Source organism: Oryctolagus cuniculus, chromosome 11, assembly GCF_964237555.1.
Source record: "Oryctolagus cuniculus chromosome 11, mOryCun1.1, whole genome shotgun sequence".
Lineage (NCBI taxonomy): Eukaryota > Metazoa > Chordata > Mammalia > Lagomorpha > Leporidae > Oryctolagus > Oryctolagus cuniculus.
The window spans coordinates 14,717,921-14,742,792 of NC_091442.1; the positions used below are offsets into that span (position 1 = coordinate 14,717,921).

General features: G+C 56.3%; 1 protein-coding gene across 2 annotated transcripts in view; it reads right to left on the bottom strand.

Annotated features, from left to right (window-relative positions):
- HNF4A (hepatocyte nuclear factor 4 alpha) overlaps positions 1-24,872 on the bottom strand; it is a 59,953-nt gene that overhangs the window by 25,712 nt on the left and 9,369 nt on the right. Inside the window, exon 1 of one of the 2 annotated variants that reach the window (XM_070051816.1) lies at positions 7,705-7,759. The exons of the other annotated variant lie outside the window; for it this stretch is intronic. Coding sequence (XP_069907917.1) covers positions 7,705-7,744 — 40 coding nt within the window. The 5' untranslated portion in view covers positions 7,745-7,759. Of the gene's footprint in view, positions 1-7,704; positions 7,760-24,872 lie in introns of those variants that run through there. 2 annotated transcript variants of the gene reach the window in all.

Genomic DNA, 24,872 nt, shown 5'->3' on the forward strand with positions numbered 1-24,872 from the left:
TCTCACACCCTCCCTGCCTTCCCACTGCCACTTCCAAGGGCTCCCACTCCAGCTGGGCTGTGAAGTTGCAAGATGGAGGGTGGAGGCTGAGGCCAAGGATCCCTGGGGATGAGGGGCCTGACTCCTCTGCTGGCCCACAGGACAGCTGGGAGGGGCGTGGTGACATCCACGGGCAAGAATGGCCGACTTCGTGGGAAAGTCCATCTGTGAGCGAGCAGGTGGCTGGATTACGAGTGAACGCACTAGAGAAAGGCTGAATTCACGTGTGAGTTGGATGAATGAATGAGTGGACAGTGGATGGATTAGTGAAAGTGTGAATTAATAAGTGAATAAATTGGGGGGGGGATCAAGCGAGGGCTGTGTGTGTCTGAGAGGTGTGAGGGGCAAGCTCTCCACATAAAGCTGAGGAGGACAGGACGTGGGCTTATTTATTTAAAAAAAAAAAAAGATTCATTTTATTGGGGCTGGTGCTGTGGCTTAGTGGGTAAAGCCTCCGCCTGCAGCACTGGCATCCCGTATGGGCACCAGTTCTAGTTCCAGCTGATCCAGCTCTCTGCTGTGGCCTGGGAAAGCAGTAGAAGATGGCCCAAGTCCTTGCACCTGCACCCACGTGGGAGACCTGGAATAAGCTCCTGGTTTCAGATCAGCTCAGCTCCAGCCATTGCAGCCACCTGGGGAGTGAACCAGCAGATCGAAGACCTCTCTCTCTCTCTCTCTCTCTCTCTCTCTCTCTGCCTTTCAAATAAATAAATAAATAAATACTTTTAAAAATTCACTTTATTTATTTGAAAGTGAGAGAATCTTCCATCAACTGGTTCATCCCTCCACAGCAGCCAGGCCTGGGCCAGGCCAAAGGCAGGAGCCAGGAACTTCCTCCAGGTCTCCCATGTGGGTGCAGGGGCTCAAGCACTTGGATCATCTTCCGCTGCTTTCCCAGGCCATAGCAGAGAGCTGGATGGGAAGTGGAGCAGCCGGGACTTGAACAGGTGCCCATATGGGATGCCGGCGCTGCAGGCGGTGTCTTCATCTTCTACGCCACAGCACCGGCCTCTCTCTTGAGCTTTATGTCCCTGCGATAGAGCTGAGGGCCTAGAGGTTTGTTGCCCAGGGGCAGGGAGGGCGCAGCAATTGTTCTGGAGGATGAGGGGAGTCGGATTTTGTGTCAGGAGACCTGGGGCTAGGAGCCAGCTCTGTCGCTTTTTGGATGGGTTTGCTTAAATCCCATCTCCTTTCAGGGCCTTACTTTTCCCATCAGCAAAATGGGGAGATGATCCTGGCCCAGTTGTTTGTTGAGGGAGCGAGAGAGGCTCCAGCCCTCATTTCAGATCCCCAAGGGCCCGCGGGAAGCCTCCATCCAGTGCTGGTGCCTTCCTGTGTGCCCTGCCCAGAAACAGCTGGTCCGGGCTCCAGGGGTGCAGGGATCGGTGCTGAGCTGGGCGGGAGCAGATGAGCTGACTGTGGGATAGGCACTCAGGACAAGTGGCCAGCAGCCGTGGGAGGCTCCCCACATGGGAGACCCGGATGGAGCTTGAGGCTCCTGGCTTTGGCCTGGCCCAGCCCCGGCTGTTGTGGCCATTTAGGGAGTGAACCAGCAGACAGAAGATTCTCTCTCTCTCTCTCTCTCTCTCTCTGTGTGTGTGTGTGTGTGTGTGTGTCTTTCTGTGTAACTCTGCCTTTCAAATAATTTTTTTTAAATGAAACATTTCATATTGCAAAGAAAAAGAAACACATCAATAGAAATATGCCCAAAGGATATAAGAAAGCTTCCCACAAAAGAAACATGTCTCTGACAAAAGCTGAAAAAAACTGGTAACAAGAATGACAATGCAGGGGCAGGCATTAGGCATTAGGCTTGGGGCACCTGCATTCCACATCAGAACAGCAGCTCGTCCTGGCTCCTCCACACAGATCCAGCTAATGCACCTGGGAAGGAATGGATGAGGGCTCAAGTCCTTGGGTCCCCTGGGGGAGACCCAGAGAGAGTTCCTTGCTCCTGGCTCCTGGCTTTGGCTTGGCCCAGCCCCAGCTGCTGCAGCCATTTGGGCCAGTGAACCCTCTCTGTCACTCTCCTTACAAAATAAATAAATGAAATGTATTTTTAAAATGCGTCTTTCTATAGATGACACTGCAGACTCCATTGAACAAGGTCTGTGGTCAACCAGGTCAGCCAGGCCGTGCCACAGCCAGGACCCATTACACATGGGAACCACGGGGCAGACGGCCCGCACGTGGGGAGTACACAAACCACGATATACATGACTGATCGAAGGCATAACACGCCCCACTGCCTGCGAGACACACAGCCCAGACGTGTGCTGCCACGAGTCCGCACAGGCAACCCATCGGCTCGTTCGCCGTGATCAGAGACACCCTCCGCCCACTCGAGATGGTGTCTTCCAGACACCCACCCCTCTGGCTCCATGACCTCAGGCCAGTCATTATTTCAGGCCTCTGTTTCTCCTTCTGTAAAATGGGCCGAGCTTGTAGTTTGCTGGGCAGATTCCAGGAGATGCTACTCCATGGTTCTTAGCTCTCCCTCCCCCATGGCCCTCCAGGGGCATTAACCACAGACCCTGAGGTCAGGCAGATCTGGGACACGATTCAGGCACTGCCCATCTGCAGTTTACTGAACTGTGTGACCTTGGCCTTGACCTCTGTCGGCTACGGTTTCAGCACAAACGGAGGGCTTTGCCTTGCTCACGGGGTGGTATGGGCATCCATCAACTCAGTGCAGGGACACAGCCAGCCCTGACACCCACAGGATCCTCATCTGTACCCTCAACCAACCACAGATTGAAAATAGTTGGACAGCAAAAGTGGACGTTGCTGGACAGGCAGAGGCTTCTTCCCCCGGTCACTACTCCCTGACCGAGGCAGCGTACGAGCGATCCACGCGGTCAGGCATCATCAGTCGCCTGGAGGTGACTTAAAGTATGCAGGACGAGGTGCACAGGGTGGACGCAAATACGAAATACTGGACAGCTTCTATAAAGGACTTGACGCCAGGGAAGGGCCCGGAACCAACCCCCCGGGGACACAGAGGGACGCCCAGTGGCAGGGATTATTGTCACTGGTCATTGGCTCCTTGAGCTGCCGGCCACAGGATCTTCGGGAATCAGGACCCCTGCTGTGGAGAGCACCTGGGTGCAGAGCCCTGTTGTCACCGAGCACTGGCCTCTCCCTCTTGGGCTGTCAGGCTCTTGGGGCAGCAGTAGCCAGGGGAGAATGGAGGCTCACCTAGGAGACCTGGAGAAGGGGCAGGACAGGCCTAGGCGGCCAGCCACTGGGGCCCCAGCTCTGGGCAGGGAGCTGGTGTTCTGCTGCGAACACAGGTGAAGGGAGCTGTGGCTGTGAACGGCATCATTTGCCTCTGGCAGTGTCACCGTGGCTGGTGTTGGTAGAGAAATGGGCTCTGGCTCGTGCTAAGAACCTTCTAGAACCTTCCATCTCCCCGTGTCGTCCTTGGAGACGGGGCTGTCGTCACCCTCACTTTATAGGTGACCCAAGTGACGCCCGAGGGGTGCAGGGACTTGCTCACGGCCACACCGACCCTAACGAGAGGGGCTGTCGGTTGCACCCAAGTCTGATGGCTTTACCTCCTACAGGCAGCCCCATTGTCTGCAGGACCAGGGCCAGTGCCAGGCAGTGGCTGTCTCGTGGCACTGTCCCGGGGCACTGCAGGGCCGATAGCACCGTCCAGACACCTGGCCGCCAGGCTGCCGGCGCCTGGCCTCCCCTCCGAGCTCAGCACACCGCTATCTCCTAGCCTTCCTCCCCCGCCGGCCACCCTGGGCGCGGTGCAGCAAAAAGCGGGACTTATCAAGACAAAGAACAAAAGTCGTGGGGGAAAGAAGCCAAGAGCCATCTCCACTCTGGGGTAGGGCCCTTCAGTTTCGCCCCTTTGAAATTTCAAATTCCAGTTTGTGGACAAAGTCCTAACTATCTCACAATATAGGTCCCCAACCACTGACCAACCGCCAGTCCTGGCAGCCACCCGGCCGAGGCTGGCCTGGGCCTGGCCGCTTCCTTTGGCTCCCAAGGCCTTGGGGACGGGGAGAGGGGGTCTGCTGGGCGGCTGACCCTGCGGCTGCAGCGCACCCCACGGGGACCCCTGCACCCCATCTCACAGCCCTGGGCTTGGAGCTGGGATCGGACGCTCGCTGGGACCGAGAGCAGGGAGCAGGTAGGCCCCCGCCCTGCCTGGGCGCCCTTTCCTCTGGGAGCCCCCAACCCACTGCTCTCATCCCCTCCCGCTGTGGGCCCCTGGTGCAGGCTGTCAGGGCTTAGTCAAGTCACGACCTCACGGAACTTCAAGACTGGAAAGCCAACCCACCCATTTGGTGGATGGAGACACTGAGGCCCCTGGCAGAGTGGCAGCGGCTGCAGGTGCCACCGGAGACTGGGAGCATAGGTGTGGGCCCTTCCCTGAGCCCCAGAGGGCGAGGGACTTGCTCAGAGCCCCTCCGCGGCGAGCCGGGGCCTCATGAGGTGGCCCGCCTGGCGACACGGCGGCTCTCCTACGGAGCATGGATGGAGAGGGGGGTTTGCTCGCTCAACCGCTGATGGCTCCTGGGTTGCCACGGAAGTGCTTCAGAGACGAAGATGAGGGAGCTCGGGGCTGAAGGCCAGTGGCTTTGGAAGGAAACAACACGCATGTGGTTAACTGATAACTGGGCCCCATCCCTGGGCCTCTACCAGCCTCCTTCCTCCCTCCCTCTCCTCGGCTTGATTAAGATGAACTTAGCTGCCTGCTAATCATTGCTGAGCCTGTTGATTTTGCCTTAAAAAATTAACTGGGCATGAGTTTGCGGTTTGTCTCACCCCTAACCCTGCAAAGGCCCGGGTGGGCAGGAGGCCTCCTGGGTTATGCAAGAGGCCACTGGCCTCCGGACACATGGCCAGCAGCCGCCCCGCCACTGTCCAAAGGGGTGGTTTTGCTCAAGAGTCAACAGTCTGGCTGTCCCCCTGCGCCGGGTCCTAGGCAAATTTGCTCTGTTACCAAAGAAAGATAAAGACAGCTTTGTGCGGTGGGGGCAGCTTTCCTAACAGGGATGCGCCGCGGCCGCTTTGAGCTGGGGATTCTAGAATCCTGCAGCGCCAGGGCCGGGAGAACAGTCAGCGAGGCTTGGAGCCAGGGAGCGCATGGGCAGGCGGTGCCCGCTCCCACACCAGCCTTGTTCATCTTCCGCTCTAGCCCCAGCCCCGCGTCCAGCCGGACAGCTGGAGGCCAGGCGGCAGAAACACTCATCCCCGGACTCCCCTCTGGCTGGGACCTGGCTGCAGGTGACACAGTGCCTGCCGCACTCCCGTCCCTCCCAGGCTGGCTAGGAGACAACCACCAAGGGAGCCACATCGGGGGCAGGCAGTCGCCCGGCCTTGTGTCCTGCAGCCCTCACAGGAGAGTGGCCAGCAGCCACGAGCCGCAAGCCAGAGCCTCCACGTTATAACGCGCCCCAGCCACGTCCTGCCTCTGGGGACAGCAGCCCTGCTCCGGCTCTGCTGACCTCTCCCAGGCTCACTTTCGTAGCCTGGACGTGGAAGCGAATCAATCACTCCTCTCAGCCGCTCCACGAGGCAGGCGACGTTTTTCTCACCGTGTTCCGGACCACAGGCACAGAGAGGCCAAGGCGCGGGTCCAAAGCCACACAGCTGCTAAGCAGCGAGGGGCAGAATGTAAACCCAGGCAGTACGGCTCCAGCCTCCGTGCTCCTAACTTTGAGGCCACCCTGTCCTTCCAGGCACCCACCCTGCAGGCGCTCGCTGGGAGATGGGCAGGGACCAGGGCATTGTGGGAGAAGCTGCAGGGCACCCAGGGCAGCCTGGAGGCGGCTCAGGAAGGGCGCCAGGAGGCCCCGGGCTGTGTGGGCAGGGCCTGCCTGCAGCCAGGCGGCTTGTGACATCTGGCCCGAGGCTGTTGCTCTTCTGTTTATACCCAGCTGTCCTGTTTGTGTTCCTGACTTTATCTGCAGCAGTGACCTTGGCAGTGAGATGGGCCAGGCCTGCCCTGTGGGCTCTGAAGAGTGATGGAGAGCCCTGCGCCAGGCCTGCGCCTTGGAATGAATCCACACGCAGAAGGCACGCTTACTCTCCGTGCACCCTTGCTCTGAGGGGCCCCAGAGACTGACCTGGAGGTCACTGACGTGACGTGCTGGGAAGTCCTGCGACTCAGGCCAGGATCACTGTGTGCAGTTGCTTAGGTTGCTGACGGCATAAACATTCTGCCGCAAACGGGGTGGACGAGGGTAGGAACTCAGCCCTTGTTGCGTTTGCCAAGCTCAGGGCCCATGAGTCTGCCCGGAGTGGGGTGCCTTTTTCTTATTTGCACAAAGGCTGCCCGCCCCTGCCGCGCTCCCAGCCGCTGAGCGACTCTGAGTAAGGTCATCTCCCCGCCTGGCCTCGGTTTACCATGCTTTGTCTGGCATAAGGCAGATATTCAATCCTGATGGTTTGTGAAACAGAACCATCTGGGACCCTTAAAAAATGCAGACGCCAAGGCCCCGTCACGGACCAGTGAGCAGGTGGGCGCGAGGCACCTGCACTTCGGGCAGTTTCCGGGAGATTCCAGGACGAGGCTTCAGTGGCCTGCACCAGCCCCACCTCTGTTCCTGGGCCAGCTCCCGGCACACGGGTCCCCATCCCAGCTGCACCCCTGTCCTTGTCTTGAGGTTGTGACTGTGGCTGGCTACTTTACATAATTTATTAACTTTTTTTCACTTAGTTTTGAATCGGTCCTCTAGCCATGGCTTCAAATCAAAATATTGATCAGGTGCCCACTGAGACGCCTGGTTGCCAGGGAGGCGCCGCCCAGGGTGCTTCACAGACCCCGCAGCACGCAGGCCCACGCCCCAGGCCCGCTGCTCAGCTCCCACTTCCTGCCGTGGCCCCGCGACTTTTCCATCACAGCTGAGGGCGGGTTTGGAGGAGGGCAGGGTCACTGCCTTCCTTCCCCTGCAAGGAAACAGAGACCCAGGGATGCGGCGTCACCTGCCCAGCGGAACTTGGGCTCCCTGGCCCCCTGGGGCAGGGGCTGGGCGCTGCCCAGGAAGCCTGGCCCAGCAGGTGCACTCTGGAGTGGGCACAGAGCCCTCCAGGTGGGGTCCCGCGAGGTCTGGGCCCCAAAGCTCCAAAGAGAGACTGAAGTGCGGACCAAAACCATCCCAAAGTCATCCAGATAGGGACCCAGGGAGGGGTGTCCCCTGCACGGGACAGTCAGGGCCTGGTGGCAGGGCCCAGCGGCACAGGGGTGCCTGCCTGTCACTTGGGCTGTGCTCACAGCAGGGTAGGCCAGGCGGGGAGCAGAGGGAAGCACGGTGGACAGGAAGGAAGAGGCGGCCGTAGCTGGAGGCGACTGGCTCCTGGGATTCAGCAGCAAGGGGGTTCTCACAGATGCTCAGGGCCGCCTCTGGGCGCCTGGCTCTGGGCAAGTCACCGCTCCCTCATGTGCCTCGGCTTCCCCGGCTGCACGAGGGAGACCAGGCAGCCGGCCCTTGGGCAGCCTTTGAGAACCCCGAAAGATCCTACGGGGCTCCCTCACCTGCGGAGGGGATCCAGAACATCCTTCAACCCGTCAGGGCCCTTGGCCATCCTGGGTTAGGGGCCGAGGGTCTCAGTTCTCCACGCTGCCCAGGAACCTGGCCTCCGCCCTCGGTCTGTCTTTCTCCTGCCACACCACCCTTGCAGGCGGCCGTGGCCTCAGGAGCATACCTGGGGGGCCCTGGGGGACGCCCTGGCGCCAGGCCGACATCCTCCTGCGGGTGCTGCGGGCTCCCACGCGGGCTGCGGCCGCTTCATCCTGGGGCCAGCGCCTCCTGCCACCCTGGCACCCGAGACGCCGTGTGCTGCCCAACGGCGTTAATCCCTTAATGCTGGTCACAATGAGACCACAGGGAAGGTGGCAGGCAGTCTCCATGGAAACGCAGACCTGTCTGGGACCCACTGGGAGGGGAGGGAATTAGCTGCAGGGTTCAGCGAGGGCCTCCTAGAGCTCCAATCCAAAAGAGAACAAGCGACACGGCGGCCGGACCCTGTCTCTGAGGCCTGGGCCACACCACAGCCCCTGGGCTGCCCAGGGCTCCCCTGCCGGACCGGCAGAGCCCCAGTCACAGGGAGAGGCTGCTCGCTTCCCAGCCTCTTCCCTCAGCCTCGCACCGTGGTTACAACCCTTTACCTGGTGGCTTTCTGAGACTGGCACAGGCTCAGGGGGTGGGGGTGGGGATGCATCTACAGCGAGGAAGGTGCCAGACCCGAGTTTGAAGCTCAGCTCTTCCCTTGCTTCCTGTACACCAAGGTCGGGCCTCAGTTTCCTCATCTATAGAATGGGCACAGTGATACCAGCCATCATTCGAGCCTGACCTCTTTCTGACCGCCGCCCGCCCTCCGCACAGGCGCTCTCCCCAGCCACCCTCTCTGCGCAGCCCTGCGGGCTTGGGCGGGTTCGGGGGCTCCTCCTGTGCCCACTCACAGTCCTCCAAGCATCACATCGTCATCATGGACTCAGAGATGCCCACCAGGCGCCTGTCTGCTTCCACCATCGGACTGTGTCAGTTTCCCGGGGCCCCAGCTGGTGAGTGAGGGGATGGCGACCAGGCCCAGCCACAGGCCCAGCATTTATCCCGTGCCTTCCACGTGCACGGCGGGCGCTGGGGGCACAGCAGCTGAGACCCGGACAGGATGGCTCGCGGGGCTGAGGTCCAGTACACACACACACACAGGATCCGGCTCAGATTTCAGACGGGACGACTAAGAGTGAGCACTCCACTTCTTGGAGGCATCCCCTTATACAAAGCTGTTTATCTCACATTTGGGGGGAAAGTGGTGGAAACAGACAGTAAACAAGCCAAGAGGAAAAAAAAAACAAAGCAAAAACACAAGTAAATGTCAAGCAGGCACCCAGGGCAGAGGCGGGCAGGTGCAGGACTCTCCCACCAGGGGCGGGTCCTGGCCCCAGGGCGGCGGCCACTCCTTCAGATAAGGTCTCGGGGGATCCTAAGGGGGTAGGGTGGGCTGTTGTCCTGGAGAGAAGGACCCTAGGCGGGCGGGGCTGCTGAGCTTACAAGGCGGACTGGCAACTCTGGGCTTTCACAGACCACGAACCCACAGCCCCACCCCTCGGGTCAGCCAATGTCCTCCTGGGGCTGGGAGCCAGAAGACGGGGCAAGGGGCTGTGCAGAGAAGCGTGGCCACCTGGCGGGAGCCAGGCGCCGGGACATACTTCTCCATCTTCCCCTCGCCTGTTCGGCGGTTGCCCCAGGGCGCAGGGCGCAACCCTCAGGGCGCCGGGCAGGAGGAAGCACCGCAAAGCGGCTCTGTGCGCTTCCCGGGCGCCTCCTAGTGGCCAAAGCAGGAACTGGCGCTCAGAAACTCAAAGGGTGGCCCCGGTGTCACCAATGGCAGCCAATCACGGGCGCCCACTCAGCACGCTCACCAATCACAACTCGCAGGCGCACTTCCGTCCAATCACGTAGCAGCACATGGTCGCTGAACCAATCAGAACACGAGATTTAAAAACCCGGGCCTGCGGCCAGCACCACGCTGTCATTCCACGGAAGCGGTGTTCCTAATGCCTGGTCCAGAAGTTTGGGGACCTTTAAGCAAAGCCTCGGGCGTTGTGCTTGCTCCACGTGGCAGCACCCAGGGGCGTTTGGTCATATTCCCATCATTCAATATCACACACACGGCTGGCAAAAAAAAAAAAAAAAAACAACAACAACAACAAAAAAAAACAACAAAAAAACAACCAACAAGGTCCTTGTGATCCGCACTTGTCACCTTGCACTAAAGGACTTCCTGGCGTTTGTGTGGGTTCCTCCTGCCCCTCGCCCCTTTATTATCTGTCGCTGACCCAGTTATTTCTTCTCAACTAGGAATCATACAGGCACTTATCCGGACCTGACTTCTCCCCGCCCCCCATTAGGGGGCTGACCTTGCCTGGGGCACTGCCCAGGGCGCTCTCGCAGCTAGCACAGTTTAAGAGAAGCAAATAGCAGGTGGTTCACAGGTACCTGCTGGATGGATGACTGGAAGGGTTCTTGCTGAGAGACAGATAATAGTAGGCACACTGGTTAAAAATCAGTCCAGTGGGCCGGCGCCGCGGCTCACTAGGCTAATCCTCCGCCTTGCGGCGCCAGCACACCGGGTTCTAGTCCCGGTCGGGGCGCCGGATTTTGTCCCGGTTGCTCCTCTTCCAGGCCAGCTCTCTGCTGTGGCCAGGGAGTGCAGTGGAGGATGGCCCAAGTACTTGGGCCCTGCACCCCATGGGAGACCAGGATAAGTACCTGGCTCCTGCCATCGAATCAGCGCGGTGGCCATTGGAGGGTGAACCAACGGCAAAGGGAAGACCTTTCTCTCTGTCTCTCTCTCTCACTGTCCACTCTGCCTGTCAAAAATAAATAAATAATTTAAAAAAAAAGCGCTTGTCATACGTAGATATTCACTGAAAATGACTCCATGTTTATAGTAGAAAGTTTGGAAAGTAACAGAGAACGCGGAGAGTACAAGTTACATGTGCTCCTGCTTGCAGAGAGCTGCAAACTCTTAACTGTTAAGTGAATTTCCTGATCTCAGCATTGTCAACCTTCAGGGCTGGATCTATCTTTCTAAGATTTACATTTATTTGAAATGAGACTTTCAGAGAGGGAGAGACAGAGATTTTCCATCTGCTGGTTCACTCCCCAGGTGGCCACACGGCCAGAACGGAACCAGGAGCTTCATCCAGGTCCCCCACATGGCAGCAGGGGCCCAAACACTTGGTCCAGCTTCCACTGCTTTCCCAGGCGCATTAGCAGAGAGACTCGAAGCGGAGCAGCCGGGACACGAACTGGCACCCGTACACGATGCCAGCATGGCAAACAGCGGCTTCCGCTGCTACACCACAGTGCCCGCCCCAGGGGCTGCCTGACATCGTGGGCCATCTCACAGTGTCTGTGCCCACCAGGTGCCAGGGCACGGTCCCTCTCTCCCAAGCCCACACGTCTGCACACACTCACACGTGTCCCCCAGTGGAGACCCACAGCATCAGGCCTCAGGGCGTACAAGACATTTCCTCCCTGTCACCCCGTGCTTCTCAAAGTGCAGCATCCCTAAGCACCCGCTGTGGCCAGCACGAAGAATGCTGAGGCCCGGGTCCTGCCTCCAGGCTCCAGGCTCCAGGCTCCAGGCTCGACAGTGGGCAGAGGACAGAGGGAGAGCGAGCTCCAGGTGCTTCTGCAGCAGGGCCCTCGGAGCCCGCCTCGGGATCCCCTCCAGGAAGCTCCAGGGACAACCACGCCCCGCGGGAGGCGCCCTACCCACTTGGACCCTGGCCTTGAACTCCTCTGCTTCCCATTTCCTCTTCCCTGAGAATCCAGTCAAAGGACGCACAGAACCACATCCTGGCTCAGCCACAGCCCCTGTCGCCTGCTGCTCTTCTGGGGACAAAAGCCACAGAGCTAGGAGGAAGTCACAGCACCCCCGCCCCGCCCCATCCTAAAGGAGCCCTGAGTGCTTCCTGGGAGAAGGCTCTGCCCCTCAGCTGGTTCTGTCGGGCTGTCTTCTCCCTGCTGGACCAGAGGCTGGAAAGGCATCGTGGCTGAGTGTGAAAATTCTGGAACCCGACTCCCTGGACTTGAACTAGACAAGGCACCGAACTGCTCTGTGACTGTTGTCTGATTTGCAGACTAGGCACAACAGGAGCATGGATGCGTTGGGCTGTTGTGGGATTGCTTGTGGTGGTGTGTGCAAAGGGTTCAGAAGCATGCCTCGCGCGTGGTGGGTGCTGTAGCGGCATCACCTGCAAAACAATGGCAGGATCAAGCCGGTTTGGAGAAGTGTCCGAGCTCAGCGGAAAGAAAAACTTCTCCACACTGGTTAAAAATCAGTCCAGTGGGCCGGCGCCGCGGCTCACTAGGCTAATCCTCTGCCTGCAGCGCCAGCACCCTGGGTTCTAGTCCCGGTCGGGGCACCGCATTCTGTCCCGGTTGCTCCTCTTCCAGGCCAGCTCTCTGCTGTGGCCTGGGAGTGCAGTGGAGGATGGCCCAAGTGCTTGGGCCCTGCACCCCATGGGAGACCAGGAGAAGCACCTGGCTCCTGGCTTCAGATCAATGCAGTGTGCCGGCCACAGCGGCCATTGAGGGGTGAACCAATGGAAAAGGAAGACCTTTCTCCCTCTCTCTCTCTCACTGTCCACTCTGCCTGTCCAAAAAAAAAAAAAAAAAAAAAAAAAAAGAAAGAAAAGAAAAAAGAAAAATCAGTCCAGTGGACAGGTGCTGATGGGGAGCTCCCTTGGTGGCAGGAGACTCAACAAAGCCTAGCGGTGTGACAGCAGCAGCTGCCCTGAGTTCTGACCCCATCTGTGTCATCAGCGAGGAGGTAGGGACAAGTCCGAGGCGCTAGGAGGCCCTCTGCCTTCTTCCTTAAAGGCCACATACAGACAACTGTGTCTGGTTTCCACTGTGATAGGAACACTCCATCCAAGGGGGCAGGAACAGAAAGTTCTGTCACTTGAAGAGTGATTGGAGCGCTGAAGACGGTCCGGGCTGGGTACTTGGGAGGAAGAGGGGCAGTGTGGCCCAGTGGTCAAGACCATGGCCTTTGACAGTATCGGTGATGCCCTCTACACAGCTGCTTGATCTACAAATCACAAGCTCGTCTGTCCACCAACAGGACCCCTTCCTGGACTGCTTGTAGAGGAAGTGGGGCAAACCTTATCCACCCAGCCTTGCAGCCACTGGCACACAGCTGTGCGATTTGCTGAATTCAAAGTAGAGTCACCTCGGGACCTGCACCGTGGTGCAGTTGGCTAAGCTTCTGCCTGTGGCACCGGCATCCCATGTGGGCACCAGTTCGAGTCCCAACTGCTCCACTTTCAATCCAGCTCCCTGCTGATGGCCTGGGAAAGAACTGGAAGATGAACCAAATGCTTGGGCCCCTGGACCTGCCTGGGAAACGCTAAAGAAGCTCCTGGCTCCTGGCTTCGGATCCTCCCAGCTCTGTCCATTGCAGCCATTTGGGGAGTGAACCAGTAGATGGAAGACCTTTCTCTCCATCTCTCCCTCTCTCTGCCTGTAACTCTGCCTTTCAAACAAATAAAATAAATCTTTGAAAGGAAAAAAGTAGAATCATCTTGCAGTACCTGAGGGGGATCAGTTCCAGGACCGTAGTGCACAACAGAGTCCTTGGAAGTCAAGTTCTTTATGGAAATGGTGTAGCATTTGCAGACAGCCATGCACATCCTCCTGTGCACTTTTGCTGTTGTTTTTAAAATTTATTTATTTGAAAAGCAGAATTACAGAGAGGCAGAAGCAGAGCGAGAGAGAGAGAGGTCTTCCATCCACTGATTCACTCCCCAAATGGCTGCAATAGCTGGAGCTGCACCGATCTGAAGCCGGGAGCCAGGAGCTTCTTCTGGGTCTCCTATGTGGGCACAGGAGCCCAAGGACTTGGGCCACCCTCTGCTGTTTCCCAGGCACATTAGCTGGATTGGAAATGGAGCAGCCAGGACTCGAACCAGCGCCATGTGGGATGCTGGCACTGCAGGCGGGTTTACCGGCTACACCACAGCACTGGCCCCTCTCCTATGCATTTCGTCTCCTCTCTAGATTGTAATACCCAAGACCACGCCAGCACTGTGTCAGCCATTGATCTACTGTATTGTTTGGGGAATAAGGACAAGAAAGAAAAGACCGCGCCTGTCAGGGATAGACACAACCATTCCAGGCCCAACCACATTTCCAGTCCCTAGGACCTGCATATGTGGACACTGTGGAAATGCAGGGCCAACCACGCTGTCCTTGGGAAAAGAGTACCCAGGGATTCTCATGGCTCCTGGGCCCGACTAGGACCCACAGAGGAGCACCACAGGGAGGAAAGTCGGGCTTAAAATGAAGACCTGGGGGCCAGCGCTGTGGCATAGCAGGTTAAAGCCCCGGCCTGCAGTGCCGGTATCCTGTATGGGGGCTGGTTCGAGTCCCAGCTGCTCCATTTCCGATCCAGCTCTCTGCTGTGGCCTGGGAAAGCAGTGGAAGATGGCCCAAGTCCTGGAGCCCCTGCATCCACGGGGGAGACCTGGAAGAAGCTCCTGGCTTCAGATTGGCTCAATTCCAGCCATTGAAGCCATTTGGGAAGTGAACCAGCGGATGGAAGACCTCTCTCTTGTCTCTGCCTCTCCTTCTCTCTCTGTGTAACTCTGACTTTCAAGTAAAATCGATAAATCTTTTTAAAAAAATGCAGACTGGTTTGTCAGATACAATCATGTCACAGAAAAGGCTGTTGTAAGTGGTCGGCATCCTGTCACTGGCTTAGCTCAGTGACCGCCTGTCCAGGTGGATGGTGAGAAGGTTCCAGCCATAGGTCAGAGGTCAAATCAAAACAGCATCTCCCAGGTGTAAAAGTCTGGAACAAAGCACTGTCAGAACCAAGCTCATGCTGGGAAAAGCGGATGTCTGCGTGTAAGAGAACAGGGCTGGGGGCCGGCGCTGTGGTGCAGCTGCTTAAGCTGCCCCCGTACCACTGACTGGCATCTCACAAGAGCACTGGTTCGAGTCCTGGTTGCTCCACTTCCCATCCAGCTCCCTGCTAATGCACCTGGGAAGGCAGCGGAGGAGGATGGCCCAAGTCCCGGGACCCCTGCCGCCCACATGGGAGACCCAGATGGAGTACCAAGATCCTGGCTTCAGCCTGGCCCAGCCCCAGCTGATGTGCCCATTAGGGGAGTCAATCAGTAGCATGAAGATCTCACTCTGTCCCTCACTCCCTCTCTCTCTGTAAACCTGTCTTTCAAATAAATATAATAAATGTTTTAAAAATAATGAAATTGGACTGCCTCCTTCCTTACATTGTATACAAAAATTAACTAAAATATTTTAAATGCATAAAATATGGGGGAAATTTTAATAAACATTGGATTTCACAATGATTTCTTAGATGTGATATCAAAAACACTGGCAGCAAAATGAAAATTAGATAAACCGGACTACATCAAAGTTAAAAGCTTGAGGTCAGCGTTGTAGCACAGTGGGTAGAGCTGTTGCCTGCAACCCTGCATCCCATGTGGGCGTCAGTTCAAATCCTGGCTGCTCCACTTCTGATCCAGCTCCCTGCTAATGCACCTGGGAAAGCAGAAGATGGCCCAAGGAGTTGGGCCCCTGCTACTCATGTGGGAGACCTGGAAGAAGCTCCTGGCTCTTGGCTTCAGCCTGGCCCAGCCCCTGCCTTTGTGGCCATTTGGGGAGTGAACCAGTGGCTAGAAGATCAGTCTCTCTCTTTCTCTCTGTAACTCTGCCTTTCAAATAAATAAAATAAATCTTTAAAAAATTTAAAAGCTCTTATACACCAAACAGCACTATCAACAGAGTAAAAAAAAAAAAAAGCAATATATGAAATAGTGGGAAGTATCTAAAAATTGTACATCTGTTGAAGACTTAATGTCCTGAATATATAAAGAACTCCTACAATCCAACAATAAAATAAATAACTCGATTTAAAATGGGCAAAGTTCTGGAATGGGTGTTTCTCCCGAGAAGATATTCAAATGAACCAACATCATCAGTCATCAGGGAAGTGCAAATCCAAACCACAAGGGGCTACCGCGTCACCTCCCTCGGGACAGATCCTCTAAAGCAACCACAACGAACAGAAAACAACGAGTGTTGGTGAGGATGCGTGGGCATCGGAGCCAGACGCGCCACCGCGGAAATGTGGAATGGCGTGACTGCTGCGGGAAGCCGTGCGGAGCCTCCTCAGACTGCCCGTGTCTCACTGCCGTCAAACTGGCAGCCCTGCCTCTAGGGGTACGCCTGAATGTGGGGTGTGGGAGAGGTGTTTGTACAACCACACAGCTAGCATCAGTATGTGCAATGCCAAGACGAGGAAACACCAGAGGCATCCACTCATCAGCGGACAAAAATAAATGAATAAAATGGGTTGTGTCCATAAGGCAGAATACTATTCAGCCTTTATTTATTTTTTAAATATTTATTCGAAAGTCAGAGTTACGAGAGAAGGTGGGGGGGAGAGAAAGAGAGAGGGGAGAGAAAGGTCTTCCATGCGCTGGTTCACTCCCCAGATGGCTGCAACAGCAAGAGCTGCGCCAATCCAAAGCCAGGAGCCAAGAGCTTCTTCCGGGTCTTCCACGCGGGTGCAGGGGCCCGAGGACTTGGGCCATCTTCTGCTGCTTTCCCAGGCCATAGCAGAGAACTGGATTGGAAGTGAATCAGCCGGGACACCAACCAGCGCCCACAAGGGATGCCAGCACTGCAGGCAGTGGCTTTGCCCGCTACGCCACAGTGCCAGCCCCAAGTATTCAGCCTTTATAAGGGAAGGAGAGGCCGCTGCCTGCAGTGCCGGCATCCCATGTGGACTCTAGTTCGAGAACCGGCTGCTCCTCTGCCGATCTAGCTCTCTGCTGTGGCCTGGGAAAGCAGTAGAAGATGGCCCAAGTCCTCGGGCCCCTGCACCCACGTGGGAGACTCAGAGGAGGCTCCTGGCTCCAGATCAGCACAGCTCCAGCCATTGCGGCCAGTTGGGGAGTGAACCAGTGGATGGAAGACCCCCCCCCCTCCCTCCCGCTCTTCTCTCTGTGTAACTCTGACTTTCAAATAAAATAAATCTTAAAAAAAATAAAATAAAATAAAAAAAATAAAAAAAATAAAAATAAAGCCAGGTGTGGGGGCCAGTGCTATTGTGTAGTGGGTAAAACCACCACCAGCAGTGCGGCATCCCATATTGGCACTAGTTCGAGTCCCAGCTACTCCTCTTTAGATCCAGCTCTCTGCTATGGCCTGGGAAAGCAGTAGAAGATGGCCCAAGTCCTTGGGCCCCTGTACCCGCACTGGAAAACCTGGAGAAAGCTCCTGGCTTTGGATCAGCTCAGCTCCAGCTGTTGCGGCCATTTGGGGAGTGAACAAGCGGATGGAAGACCTCTCTCTCTCTCTCTGGCTCTCCTTCTCTCTCTGTGTAACTCTTTCAAATAAATAAATACATCTTTAAAAATAAATAAATTTAAAGGAAACTTTTTTTAAAGATAAAAACAAACAGGGCCCAGCGCTGTGGCTCAGTGGGTTAACGCCCTGGCCTAAAGCGCCAGAACCCCACATGGGCACTAGTTCTAGTCCCAGCTGCTCCTCTTCAGACCCAGCTCTCTGCTATGTCCTGGGAAAGCAGTAGAATATGACCCAAGTCCTTGGGCCCCTGTGCCCACGTGGGAGACCCAGAAGAGGCTCCTGGCTTTGGATCGGCGCAGCTACAGCCGTTGCAGCCAATTGGGGAGTGAACCAGTAGATCGAAGACCTCTCTCTCTCTCTCTCTCTGCCTATCTTCTCTGTGTAACTGTCTTTCAAATAAATAAATAAATCTTTTTTAAAAAAAGATAAAAACAAACAAAAGATGTCCCTAAGAAGGCTTAAAAAAAGAGAATTACTGCTACAAGTTGATAAGAAAACATAAACAGTGCCATAGGCAAATGGCCAAAGGATATGGACAAACAGGCTCGCGGTGGGAGAGGCCAAAATGAGAAAAAGAGCATCTCTGATAGTAACAGGGAAAATGCAGGTAGAAACTCTGAGGCATGGACGAGCAGACGCCTAAGCACTTGACTGGTCCGCAAGGGCGAGCGGTTTGCCAGAATCCCGAGAGGGAAGGCTTCACAGCCCGCCGTCCCCAAATCCCACGCCCACGGGTTGGCCTGGAGAAACCCAAGTAGCGCTGAAGGCGCGACAGACGGGGTGCCGCTCCCTGGTCAAACACGGAACACACGTGTGTAGGATACTCACACCCAGCGTCTACAATGAGCGATTACTAGTGCTGTGTGTATCAGCGTGGGAAAACCCAAAAAGCTGCGGCAGGGAGCAAAGAAGAGGGAGCTGCTGAAGACGGAGATGTGTAGCGCAGCCTTTAAACGCACTCTCCAGATGCGCACAGCCCGCCTGGGTGGCCGTGTCTGCAGCGTCTGAAACAGGTCTCGTAATGACAAACACCAGACTCAAGGCAGGTGGCAGGGGGACGGCCTCAGGGAGGGGACAAGGGCCTTCAATACACTTTCTTTAAAAAAAAAAAAAAAAAGATTTATTTATTTATTTGAAAGGCAGAAGGAGAGCCAGAAAGAGAGAGGGCTTCCACCTGCTGGTTCACTCCACAAATGGCCACAGTGGCAGAGCTGGGCCAATCGGAAGCCAGGAGCCAGGAGTTTCTTCCGGGTCTCCCACGTGGGCACAGGGGCCCAAATGCTTAGGCCATCTTCCACTGCTTTCCCAGGTCATAGCAGGGAGCTGGATCAGAAGTGGAGCAGCCAGGACTTGAACCAGCACCCATATGGGATGCTGGCACCACAGGAGGTGTCTTTACCTGCTACACCACAGTGCCAGCCCCTCAATACACTTTCTAATGGTGCCGTTTGACGGTCCAGCCATGCTGGGCAGCGAGAGCTTTCGTAGGTGTGCAGGGTTTGAAGGGACTCTGGGATGTGAGCCCACTCAGGGCCCACCCACCACAGGCATCCCTCGGGGTACGCAAGGCACTGCGGGGTGGGGAGGTTCTGTCCTGCTACTGAACCGCGGGCAGCTCTCTTTAATGCAGTGTTTTCCAAACACCTAAGTGCAGAACTTTCTGGGCCTCACCTCGGGAAAGGCCTGGAGACCTCAGGCGTCCTTTGCAGTCCTCACGTCCGTCCTTCTGGTTCTCCCTGCCGCCAGCTTGGACTTAGTTTCTTAAGCCACTAAATGGGGGTGGGGGCGGAGGCACAAGGCTTCCACCTAACGGGTCCAGCCTCCGCTTGGGACAGAGGCATTCCACATCAGAGTGCCGCGGTTCAAGTTCAGACCCCACCCCCGCCGCCAGCTTTCTGCTGCAGTGCATCTTGGGAGGCAGCAGGTGCCACCCACGTGGGAGACCCAGACTGAGCTCCTGGCTTCGGCCTGGCCCAGCCCAGGTTGTTGCAGGCATCTGGGGAGTGAACCAGCAGATGGGAGCTCTCTTTCTCTCTCAAATAAATAAATTGTTTAAAAAGTTATTAGTGGGAGGGGTCAGCGCTGTGGCATAGGGGGTAAAGCCACTGCCTGCAGTGCCGGCATCCCATATGTGCACCGGTTCATGTCCCGGCTGCTCCACTTCTGATCCAGCTCTCTGCTATGGCCTGGGAAAGCAGTGGAAGATGGCCCAAGGACTCCCACGTGGGAGACCAGGAAGAGGCTCCTGGCTTCGGATCGGTGCAGTTCCGGCCATTACGGCCATCTGGGGAGTAAACCAGCGGATCGAAGACTTCCCTCCCTCCCTCTCTCTGTAACTTTCAAATAAATAAATAAATCTTCAAAAAAAAAAAGTCATAAGGCTATAAAATAGGAGACTGCTCTCACAGCTAACGAGCTTCCCCTTGATCCCGTAAGCAGGGGCCCAGACCCAGGCCCAGGGTGCCCGGATAAGTAACTGACACGTGTAGTGCAGCTCACATCTCAGCAAGCTTTGCAGGTCCTGGAAGAAGGCAATGCAGCCAGCACGTTGCATGCAAGCCTAAGGAAGGCACTAAGGAAGAGGGGGGACTGCGGCCAACTAAAAACGCAACTTAACCTAAACTGGCTCCCGGGGACGGCTGCCTTGTGAATAAGGCAATCGGGGTTGTTAGAGCTTCCTTTTTTTTTTTCTTTTTTAAAGAATCAGGAAGTTGGAATTTGTAAAGGTTAGCAGTCAATTCAAAAACTAGAATGGGCTGGGTCTCAACCTCTGGTCTCCTTTAAACCTTTGACCGTGTTTTATGGAGGAGGAAAGTGAAGTTCAGAGTGGTTAAATATTTCCCCACCTCACAGCAAAGACCAAGAACGGGCTGCTCAGGGTCCCCTTCCCAGTCACTACAGCCGCGAAGCCGAGGACCGGCACTGACCGTTGGCTGTGCTGTGTGAGGGCTGGCAGGAGCCAGGCTCCGAGCTGAACATACAAGAACCACACCAGGAGGAGGCACTGTTTAGGAAGAGCAGGGACAGGGCACCAAGGCTCAGAAAGGCAGAGTAAATTGACCAGGAACACACCGTAAGTCTTGAACCTGGGTCTGCTCTGATTGCAAGGTTCTAGAAGCTTCCTTTTGCAACTGAAGAACCAGGCTAGAGAACCTCAGAGACGGAGGAGCCTGGGCTACCCCGAAGGGCAGGGGGCTCCCGGGTGGGCGGCCTCCCGTGCCTCCACTAAGCCGTTTGAAAAATCTATTTTAGCGGCCGGTGCTGCGGCTCACTAGGCTAATCCTCCGCCTTGCGGCGCCGGCACACCGGGTTCTAGTCCTGGTCGGGGCACCAGATTCTGTCCCAGTTGCCCCTCTTCCAGGCCAGCTCTCTGCTGTGGCCCGGGAGTGCAGTGGAGGATGGCCCAAGTGCTTGGGCCCTGCACCCCATGGGAGACCAGGAGAAGCACCTGGCTCCTGGCTTCTGATCAGCACGGTGCGCCGGCCACAGTGGCCATTGGAGGGTGAACCAACGGCAAAGGAAGACCTTTCTCTCTGTCTCCCTCTCTCACTGTCCACTCTGCCTGTCAAAAAAAAAAAAATCTTTAGGATCTGGGTCTGTCGCTGTGGTGCAGCAGGTTAAATTGCTGCCTGCGATGCGGGCATCCCAAAGAAGCCAGTTCCCAGCTGCTCCACTTCCAAACCAGTTCCCTGGGAGGGCAGCAGACAATGGCCCAAGTGCCACGGGCAATTGCCACCCACATGGGAGAACCGGATGGAGTTCCAAGCTCCGGGCTTCCCCTGGCCCAGACCTGGCTGTTGCAGCCACCACCCGGGGAGTGAGTCAGTAGATGAAAGATACCTCTCTATCTGTCTCTCCCTCTTTCTGTTTCTCTGATACACACACCCCCTCAGCTGCTCTGCCTCTCAAATAAATGAATCTTTTTTTATTTTTTATTATTTTATTTTATTTTATTTTGACAGGCAGAGTGGACAGTGAGAGAGAGACAGAGAGAAAGGTCTTCCTTTGCCGTTGGTTCACCCTCCAATGGCCACCACGGCCGGCGCACTGCGGCCGGCACACCGCGCTGATCCGATGGCAGGATCCAGGAGCAGGTGCTTTTCCTGGTCTCCCATGGTGTGCAGGGCCCAAGCACCTGGGCTATCCTCCACTGCACTCCCTGGCCACAGCAGAGAGCTGGCCTGGAAGAGGGGCAACCGGGACAGAATCCGGCGCCCCAACCGGGACTAGAACCTGGTGTGCCGGCGCCGCTAGGTGGAGGATTAGCCTAGTGAGCCGCGGCGCTGGCCCATGAATCTTTTTTTTTAAAAAAAATTAAAATTAAGTAAAATCTTTCGGAAAGTCTGAAAACCACTGATGTGCCCTGAGCCCTGGTTCACGAGGGAGGAAACTTAGGCGCAGATCTTAGGTGCGTGCCCGAGATCCCCCTGCAGGTCAGGACGAGAACTGCGGTCTCCGTGCTCCTGGTGCTGAGCCCCAAGGGCAGCCGCCCAAGGGTGTGCCAAGGCCTCCTGCAGCTCCTCTGGCTGGGCCCAGGGCAGGGCCGTCTACCCGCTTCCCACCGCCCCCCTGTCCTGCCACCTCCTCCGGCCTGGCCTCCTGCCTGTTGGGATAACTTTTTGACCTGCTCCTTCACAAGCTCTCCCGCGGGTGTGGCTGCTGCCGCCACAGTATGTCTTAGGGAATCCTGGGGCCACGGCCGGTCCCACAGCAGACGATGGTCAAACAGAGGCTGTCTGGGCAGAGGGAGGCCTGTTTACCCAGGGCAGGGCCCAGCGCGGGCCGTGGCTTCCTCCCCACGCCACTGGCCCATCCAGCTGCGCCACACACTGACCCGACTGTCCCCATCTGTATTTGCTCCTTCCACAAATATTTATGGAGCGCCTACTGTGTGCCAAGCACTGCTCCACCTGCTGGGGAAGCTGCAGGGAGCGAGACAGCCGGAGTCCCGATAAACAGAACTTCAGAGCTGCAGCAGGTAACGGGGTTGGCAGAGATGGACGGGTCGGGGCAGGGTTAGACTTGGGTGGCCAAGACAGGCCGCTCTGAGGGGAGGACATTTCAGCTAAGACCTGTACTTTGGGGGAAGAAATCGGCCCTGAAAGCATCTGAGGTGGGGAAAGGGGTGCTGGCCGTAGGAATACCAAGTGCAAAGGCCCTGAGGCAGGAACACGCTCAGAGTGACTACGGGCTGGTAAGAAGACCAGCGTGGCTAAAATGGAGCAGTCAGAAGGAACAAGGACAGGAGAGACAGAGCCTGTGGGGCCGCCTCGGTCCGAGAGAGGAGCCCAGGTTTTATTGTCAGTGTGATAAAAAGCCAGGCTTTCTACAGGGACCTGGAACACGAGTGCGCCCTGAACTTCCCGTTGCACCTGCTGTTCCCTCCACGCCCTGTGTTTTCAGGGACACTGGAGGGTGTTTGAAAGTGTTTAACCCTTCCTTCTCCTCTGTAACGTTACTGTTGAAGCACCGTTGTACAGGTGCACAGTTGGAAGTGTCAAACGCTCTAAGGCTTCTAACAGCAGGTGTTGGCCACCCACTCTTCCGGTTCCCACCAGGTAGAGGCAACACTTCCAGCTGTTTAGCATCCCCCACCCCCACCCCCACGCTTTCCTCTAGTCTCTGGGTGTCATGGAGATCCTGCTGGTCATTGCTTTTCCTGTCACCCACCAGCAGGAGGGATTGTCTGTGCTTCAGGAGAGTCCACACACGTGGGTTTTCTCTGCAGGACCACAGCATGGTCAGCGCCGTCATGCACAGCTGCCGGAGTGTGCTCGGCGATCAAGGCCTCTGACGCGCTATCTCAGTTAACCTCCCGATCGGACTCCCCACCGTCCTGACAGCGCGACTCCTGCACCCACCTGCCGCCCAGGGAGGCCAGCAGAGTGGGTGTTAACCCCAGTTGCAGAGGAGGGTGTGCAGTCCAGAACGAGAAAGGAAATTCTACCTATCACCATCAGGGCAGTGGTTGATTTAAAGCCCACCGCCCGCCCCTGGCCACCTGTATACGGGGGACAAACTCTGCCCTTGCACCTGGGGCTTGCTTGTTTGAGCAGCTGGTATTGCCCTCACCCCTACAGTGCCTGGGCTCCTATCCCAGCTCTGCTTCTCCTGGGTTGTGTGGTTTGGAGAAGCTATTTAACTTCACTGAGCCTTGTTCTTATCTCTGAGAAATGGGTATGATGAAGATACCGACCCGAAGGAGCAGCTGTGAGGATTAAAGGAGCTAATTTTTATGAAGTGCTTAGGACAATGCTCGCCCATAATAAGGACTGTGTAAGTGCTATAATACAGGGGAACCAGGAGGGCTGGCGCTGTGGCGCAGTGGGTTAATGCCCTGGCCTGCAGCGCCAGCATTCCATATGGGTGCCAGTTCGAGCCCCGGTTGCTCCACTTACAAACCAGCTCTCTGCTATGGCCTGGGATAGCAGTGGAAGATGGCTCAAGTCCTTGGGCCCCTGCACCTGCATGGGAGACCCGGAAGAAGCTCCTGGTTCCTGGCTTCGGATCGGCGCAGCTCTGGCTGTTGCGGCCATTTGGGGAGTGAACCAGCGGATGGAAGACCTCTCTCTCTCTGCCTTTCAAATAAATAAAATAACTCTTTAAGGAGGAGGGGGCAGGAAATGCACGAGCCAAGCCCCAGGCCTGTGCCTTCTGAAGCTGAGTTCAGTGCCTGCCCCACGCTGCAGACGCGTCTTCCTCCTGGTGGTCTACCCGACACCTGCCCATCCCCCGGACTCTATTTATCTGTAAACATTTTTTTTTTACAGACCAAGTGGACAGTGAGAAAGAGACAGAGAGAAAGATCATCCTTTTCCGTTGGTTCATCCCTCAATGGCGCTGCGGCAGGCTCAATACAACCGGCCGGTGCACCACGCTGATCCGAAGACAGGAGCCAGGTGCTTCTCCTGGTCTCCCATGAAGGTGCAGGGCCCAAGCACTTGGGCCATCCTCCACTGCACTCCCGGGCCACAGCAGAGAGCTGGACCGGAAGAGGAGCAACCGGGACTAGAACCCGGCGCCCATATGGGATGCCGGCGCCGCAGGCAGAGGATTAACCTATTGAGCCGCGGCGCCGGCTTATCTGTAAACATTTACTTGATGCTGTTCTTCCTTTAGAATTCAAAGGTCCATGTTTAAATGATTTATCTATCTGAAAGGCAGAGACACAGAGAGGCAGAAAGAGATCTCCCATCCTCTGGTTCTCTCCCCAAATGCCTGAACTGCGGGGACTGGGCCAAGTCAAAGCCAGGAGCTGGGAACCCAACCCAGGTCTCCCCCATAGGAGGCAGGGGCGCATGGACTTGAACCCCCATCTGCTGCCTCCAAGGGTGCACATGGGAAGCTGGAACTGGGAGCAGAGCCGGGCCTGAACCCAGGCAATTAGAGACAGGTTCCAATAAGGGGCGTGTCAACCACAGAGCCAAACACACAAGCCCGTGAGTTCATCCTTAAAGGACATTTTACATCCATGGTTCCATATGCGAGTTATGAATTCTTCTAACCGTAAAACAGATTCACAAATATTTAAAATTGTTTGTCCACGTACTCCCTCAAATCAGCCCCGGTGCCCTGTGGGAAGGCTGACTGAAACGCGTGCTACTTTTAAGCTTGTAAAGAACTTTGAGAACATTCTGTCCAGCAGCTTCTCAACCTTTGGCCATGGTCCTCGGTAGGAATGCATCCTGCTTCACACACAGTGTACACGGAGCAGCAAGAGGGGCGCTCAGAACACAGGCCCCGGGACCCCGCTGCCTGGGTCAGCCACGCGCTGCCTCCACTTACTCATCTGTAAAATGGGGGTGGCACGGATACCCCAGGGTCGTTTTGAAAATCAGAAATACGAGTACAGCCCTAGTGAGTACCTTATAGATGTGTCCTGTTATCACAACGACAAGCACTTATCCGTAAACATACAAAAACCATACAGAAGTTACACACACACACACACACACA